General features: G+C 48.7%; 1 protein-coding gene across 1 annotated transcript in view; it reads left to right on the top strand.

Annotated features, from left to right (window-relative positions):
• LOC139241316 (beta-adrenergic receptor kinase 1-like) overlaps positions 1-1,229 on the top strand; it is a gene marked incomplete at its 5' end in the record, with an annotated part of 114,114 nt that extends 112,885 nt beyond the window's left edge. The window contains one exon of the mRNA XM_070869945.1: positions 687-1,229. Within this exon, the coding sequence (XP_070726046.1) occupies positions 687-1,229 (543 nt within the window). The remainder of the gene's footprint in view (positions 1-686) is intronic.
• Between the last annotated feature and the right edge of the window lie 6,002 nt (positions 1,230-7,231).

The raw sequence follows: 7,231 nt of genomic DNA on the forward strand, positions 1-7,231 counted from the left end.
CTAGTACTCAGTTTATACCTTTTGTTCTGTCTATAATGCATTTATGAATGACTCCACGAGGCAATGTGTTGTACTCAAACTGTAGTGACCTTGGTCCTTTACTTGTAACTCCAGAGTGAGGCACAAGCACAGTGGGCAGCCTTTTATACTGGGCCCTTGCACACCTGTGCAGGTGACCCTCGGGTCTCCCACTGCAGTGCCTTCTGGTGGACAGCCCCTGCTACAGGGGCAGGAAACCCCGGTCTCCACCAGTTGCACCCTCTAGTGGTGCCAGCATAGTATATACACAGTGTAAACCTGATTGATAGTGCATCAGGTAACAAGTCTCCATCTTATGCAACTATACAGTGACTACACAGAGAGTATATCTATAGTCTGCATATATAACACCTTTATTGCAGATATAACATTTGGCGACGAGAATACAAGAACCTTTGTTTGCCAGATGAGCACGATTGGATTTTTAGAGCGATTCGTGGAGGGAGAAGATTGGGTCAGACTTTGTGAGCTGTTTGAACCAGTACTTCGTGGCCAACAAAATGGAGTGGGTCGATGATACAGATCGTCACTGGGCCGAGTTCCTCACTGTGTGCGGTTCAAAGATCGACGGTCTGATAAAGAATCTGCTCATGCCTAGTGATCCCACAGAGAAAACGTACGAGGAGTTGTGTCCATTGGTACGGGAGCACCTCAAGCCAGACGACGGCATCATCATCTCGAGATGCAGGATTTACACGCACGTTGGATCGGAGGGCCAGAGCGCGGCGGAATTGGTCGCCGCCCTGAGACGTCTGGCGGGACCGGACAAGTTCGGGACGGTGTTGGCAGACATGCTGCGGGACTTCTTTGTTACCGGTGTCAACCACCAGGTGACCCTGCGCCAACTTCTGGCGGTGGAGGAGTTGGAGTTAAAAAGGGCCATCCAGATCGCTCGCTCGTGTGTGACGACGGACAGGAGTCTGAAGCAAATATCGGTGAAGAACCGAACATCAGCAAGTGCTGTTAATACGATTGAGTCACCGATCGGCAGAGCGGCACATGGCAGGGCCGATCCGGCTGGGTTCGTGAAACCTGTGGTGGCCCAAAGTCCGCCAGCGGGAATGTATCCGACTTCTCCGTGTTGTGGGGGAAATCACCGGCATCAGCGGGGCCGATTTAAGCAATGTACTTGCAAAGGCTGTCTGAGAGTGGGGCATCTCCAGCACAAGTGTCCGCAGATGAGCAAGTGAGCGATGGTCGACGGTGGATAGACAATGGCAAACATTTAAAGATCACATGGAGAAACATCAACAATTGTACATCCCTGTCTGGAGCAAAATAAAACGGGGAAGGTGGCTCAACCGTGGCTAACAAGGGAAATTAGGGATAGTGTTAAATCCCAGGAAGAGGCAGAAAAAGCAGCAAACCTGAGGACTGGGAGAATTTTGTAATACAGCAGAGGAGGACAAAGGGTTTAATTAGGAGGGGAAATAGAGTATGAGAGGAAGCTTGCCGGGAACATAAAAACTGACTGCAAAAGCTTCTATAGATATGTGAAGAGAAAAAGATCAGTGAAGACAAACGTAGGTCCCTTGCAGTCAGATTCAGGTGAATTTATAATGGGGAACAAAGAAATGGCAGACCAATTGAACAAATACTTTGGTTCTGTCTTCATGAAGGAAGACACAAATAGCCTTCAGATTGTACTAGGGGACTGAGGGTCTAGTGAGAAGGAGGAACTGAAGGAAATACTTATTGGGCGAGAAATTGTGTTAGGGAAATTGATGGGATTGAAGGCCAATAAATTCCCCAGGGCCTGATAGTCCGCATCTCAGAGTACTTAAGGAAGTGGCCCTAGAAATAGTGGATGCATTGGTGATCATTTTCCAACAGTCGATCGACTCTGGATTAGTTCCTATGGACTGGAGGGTAGCTAATGTAACCCCACTTTTTAAACAAGGAGGGAGAGAGAAAGCTGGTAATTATAGACCGGTTAGCCTGACATCAGTGGTGGGGAAAATGTTGGAATCAATTATTAAGGATGAAATAGCAGCGCATTTGGAAAGCAGTGACAGGATCAGTCCAAGTCAGCATGGATTTATGAAATCATGCTTGACAAATCTTCTGGAATTTTTTGAGGATGTAACTAGTGGAGTGGACAAGGGAGAACCAATGGATGTGGTGTATTTGGACTTTCAAAAGGCTTTTGACAAGGTCCCACACAAGAGATTAGTGTGCAAAATTAAAGCACATGATATTGGGGGTAATGTACTGACGTGGAGAGAGAACTGGTTGGCAGACAGGAAGCAGAGAGTTGGGATAAATGGGTCCTTTTCAGAATGGCAGGCAGTGACTAGTGGGGTACCACAGGGCTCAGTGCTGGGACCCCAGCTATTTACAATATATATTAACGATTTGGATGAAGGAATTGAGTGTAATATCTCCAAGTTTGCAGATGACACTAAGCTGGGTGGCAGTGTGAGCTGTGAGGAGGATGCTAAGAGGCTGCAGGGTGACTTGGACAGGTTAGGTGAGTGGGCAAATGCATGGCAGATGCAGTATAATGTGGATAAATGTGAGGTTATCCACTTTGGGGGCAAAAACAGGAAGGCAGAATATTATCTGAATGGTGGCAGATTAGGAAAAGGGGAGGTGCAACGAGACCTGGGTGTCATGGTTCATCAGTCATTGAAAGTTGGCATGCAGGTACAGCAGGCGGTGAATGAGGCAAATGGTATGTTGGCCTTCATAGCGAGGGGATTTGAGTATAGGAGCAGGGAGGTCTTACTGCAGTTGTACAGGGCCTTGGTGAGGCCTCACCTGGAATATTGTGTTCAGTTTTGGTCTCCTAATCTGAGGAAGGACGTTCTTGCTATTGAGGGAGTGCAGCGAAGGTTCACCAGACTGATTCCCGGGATGGCAGGACTGACATGAGGAGAGACTGGATCGACTGGGCCTGTATTCACTGGAGTTTAGAAGCATGAGAGGGGATCTCATAGGAACATATAAAATACTGACGGGACTGGACAGGTTTGAGGCAGGAAGAATGTTCCCGATGTTGGGGAAGTCCAGAACCAGAGGACACAGTCGAAGGATAAGGGGTAAGCCATTTAGGACTAAGATGAGGAGAAACTTCTTCACTCAGAGAGCTGTAAACCTGTGAAATTCCCTGCCGCAGAGAGTTGTTGATGCCAGTTCATTAGATATATTCAAGAGGGAGTTAGATATGGGCCTTACGGCTAAAGTGATCAAGGGGTATGGAGAGACAGCAGGAATGGGGTACTGAGGGAATGATCAGCCATGATCTTATTGAATGATGGTGCAGGCTCGAAGGGCCGAATGGCCTACTCCTGCACCTATTTTCTATGTTTCTATGTATGTTTTCACACCATGTGGAGGATGAGAGTCAGACTAGCGCGGATCCAGATACGCAATCCGAGATGCCAGAGAAGGAAGTGTATGGACTGTACTCTTTCATAACCAAGAGTAAACCAATTTTGATTAAGGTGAAGTTTACCGGGATACCGGTATCGATGGAACTGGACACAGGGGCGAGTCAATCGATCATGAACGAGAGGGCAGTTAATAAGCTGTGGGATACTAAGACTGTGAGGCCCAGGCTGAGCCCTGTTAACGCCAAGCTGCACACGTACACCAAAGAACCGATCAAGGTGATTGGCAGTGCACAAATGAATGTGTCGTATAACGGTGCGGTTCACCAGTTACCGCTGTGGATTGTTCCAGGCAATGGCCCAACGCCTCTCGGTAGGAGCTGGTTGGAGAAAATCAGATGTGACTGGAACAACATAAAGGCGTTGTCATCGGAGGAAGATACATGTGTCCAAGTATTGAGCAAGTTCCCCTCGCTGTTCGAACCGGGTATCGGTAACTTTACGGGAGCCAAGGTGCAGATCCATGTGGACTCAGATGCAAGACCCGTCCATCATAAAGCTCGGACAGTGCCGTATATGATGAGGGAGAAGGTCGAAATTGAACTGGACAGACTCCAGCGTGAAGGGAACATATCACCGGTGAATTTAATGAATGGGCCAGCCCCATTGTTCCTGTGCTAAAAAGTGATGGCACCGTCAGAATCTGTGGGGACTATAAGGCTACGATCAACAGGGTTTGGAAACAAGATCAGTACCCGTTACCGAAGGCTGATGACTTGTTTGTGACACTAGCCGGAGGGAAGTCGTTCACAAAACTGGGCTTGACGTCGGCCTATATGACGCAGGAGTTGGTCAAGATGTCGAAGAGACTTACGTGCATTAACACGCACAAAGGACGGTTTATTTACCACAGGTGCCCTTTCGGAATTCGCTCGGCTGCAGCAATATTCCAGAGGAATATGGAAAGTCTACTGAAGTCCGTTCCCAGAACCGTCGTGTTCCAAGGTGACATCCTGATCACCGGCCGTGACTCCAAGGAACATCGGAGCAACCTGGAAGAGGTTCTACTGCGTTTGGACAGAGTGGGACTCAGACTGAAACGCCCGAAGTGCGTCTTCCTGGCACCAGAGGTCGAATTCCTCGGGAGGAAAATGGCCGCTGATGGCATCAGACCTACTGACGTGAAAACCAAGGCCATCAGGAATGTATCCAAGCCACAGAACGTGGCGGAGCTGCTGGGTCCTGGGTCGACTCAACTACTTTGGTAACTTGCGACCTAAGTTGAGCACCTCACTAGAACCACTGCACATGCTATTGAGAAAAGACCACAACTGGGTTTGGGGCGCGTCGCAAGACAGAGCTTTCGAGAAAGCCACCAATCTGCTTTGCTCGAACAAGCTGCTGGTACATTATGACCCATGTAAACGTTTAGTTTTGGCCTGTGACGCATCATCAAATGGAATTGGTTGCGTGTTACAACAAGCCAATGAGTCGGGGAAACTTCAACCTGTCACGTATGCATTCAAAGGTTTGTCTAATGCGGAAAGGGCCTACAGTATGGTAGAAAAAGCAGCTTTAGCATGTGTGTACGCTGTTAAAACGACGCATCAATACTTGTTCGGTCTGAGGTTTAAATTAGAGACCGATCACAAGCCGCTCATTTTGTTGTTTTCCGAGAGCAAATGTATCAATACCAACGCTTCATCCTGCATCCAAAGGTGGGCGCTGACATTATCTGCCTATGATCATGTCATTCGCCACAGACCTGGCACAGAGAATTGTGCCGATGCTTTGAGCCGGTTGTCGTTGCCCACACCGGAGGTGGAAACGCCACAACAGGCAGATTTAATGTTAATCATGGATGCTTTTGAGAGTGAAGGAATCCCTGTCACAGCTCAACAAGTTAAGCCCCGGACCAGCCAGGACCCGATATTATCGGTGGTGAAGGGTAGCATCCTCAAAGGGGATTGGTCTGCCACATCTCAGCAAATGTGCGAGGGGCCAAACCGTACAGCCGTCGCAAGGACGCTGTGTCTATTCAAACAGATTGCATATTGTGGGGCAATCGAGTTGTAATGACCAAGAAAGGGAGAGAGAAGTTTGTGCGTGAGTTACACAGCACACATCCTGGTATAGTGATGATGAAGGCCATCGCCAGGTCCCACGTATGGTGGCCAGGAATTGATTCTGAGTTGGAAGCATGCGAGCATCAGAGCAACACCTGCAGCTCAGCAAAGCACCAGCGGAATCGTCACTGAGTCTGTGGTCGTGGCCATCCAAACCTTGGTCCAGGATCCGTGTGGACTTTGCCGGTCCCTTCCTGGGCAAGATGTTTTTAATGGTGGTGGACGCTTATTCGAAGTGGATAGAATGTATAATCATGTCATCCAGCAGGTCCTCGGCAACCATAGAGAATCTCAATGTCATGTTCACAACACATGGTCTGCCTGACATAGTGGTGAGTGACAATGGGTCGTGCTTCACCAGTCAGGAGTTTCAGGAGTTTGTAAAACTTAACGGCATAAAACATGTCAGGTCAGCACTGTTCAAGCCTGCGTCCAACAGGCAAGCAGAACGTGCATATAAATTATCAAGCAAAGCATGAGGAGAGTAACCCAAGGGTCAGTGCAGACCCGCTTGTCCTGTGTACTGCTGAGTTACAGGACAAGACCCCACACACTCACAGGGGTCTCGCCTGCTCAACTCATGGTGAAAAGAGGTCTCAAGACCAAGTTATCTCTTGTACACCCGGATTTAAGTGATCATGTTGAAGACAGAAGACAGAGTCAACAAGGGTACCACGATCGCAGAACTGTGTCACGTGAGATTTCTGTTACTGATCCTGTGTATGTGTTGAATTATGGTCAGGGTCCCAAATGGATCACTGGTACGGTCATGGCCAAGGAGGGCAACAGAGTATTTGTTATTAAGCTCAAGAATGGGCAAGTTTGCAGTAAACACATGGATCAGACAAAGCTGAGACACACAGAAGAGCCAGAGCAGTCACACGAAGAAACCGTCAATGACCAACCAACCTCCCAGCAGCCTTCAGTGGACCCAAGGGTCATCAGTGATCCCGGGATTCCCATCACGGACTTGTTCAATAAAAATGGACTTGCAATTCCTGACATGGCCACTGCCACCCCCAACAAGTCAGTCATCCAGCCACCAGCCACAACAGACCCCGCACATTGACCCAAGGCGGGAATCGAACTGAGACGGTCAGCCCGGGAGTGTAAAGCACCGGACCGTCTCAACCTGTGAAAGACTGTGATGAGATCTCGGAGGAGGGTATTGTCATGTATGTACATGCTGTTTGTAGCCACCAGATGGTGTCATTGTTGGAGGTCACTGAGTCGCACATGGTGCTGCTCTGGTATAAAAGGCCAGCCATTTTGTGAGTCAGGCACTTTGAGCCTGAATAAAGCAGAACCAAGGGTGTACCTTGTTCAGTTAAACAGTACTCAGTTTGTCCCTTTATTGCATACAGTACACTAACCCCCCCTCTCTCTCTCTCTGTCTCCCTCGCTCACTAACTCTCTCTCTCTCTGTCTCCCTCGCTCACTAACTCTCTCTCTCTCGATCTCTCTCTCTCTCTGTCTCTCTCTCTCTCTCTAACTCTCTGTCTCTCTCTCTCGCTCTCTCTCTCTCTCTGTCTCTCTCTCTCTCACTAACTCTCTGTCTCTCTCTCTCTCTTGCTCTCTCTCTCTCTGTCTCTCTCTCGATCTCTCTCTCTCTCTGTCTCTCTCTCTCTCACTAACTCTGTCTCTCTCTCGCTCTCTCTCTCTCTGTCTCTCTGTCTCTCTGTCTCAAATTAACTCCCTCTCTGTCTCTCTCCCTCCCTCTCTCTGTCTCCCTGT

This window comes from Pristiophorus japonicus, unplaced genomic scaffold, assembly GCF_044704955.1.
Source record: "Pristiophorus japonicus isolate sPriJap1 unplaced genomic scaffold, sPriJap1.hap1 HAP1_SCAFFOLD_1036, whole genome shotgun sequence".
NCBI classification, from domain to species: Eukaryota; Metazoa; Chordata; class Chondrichthyes; family Pristiophoridae; genus Pristiophorus; species Pristiophorus japonicus.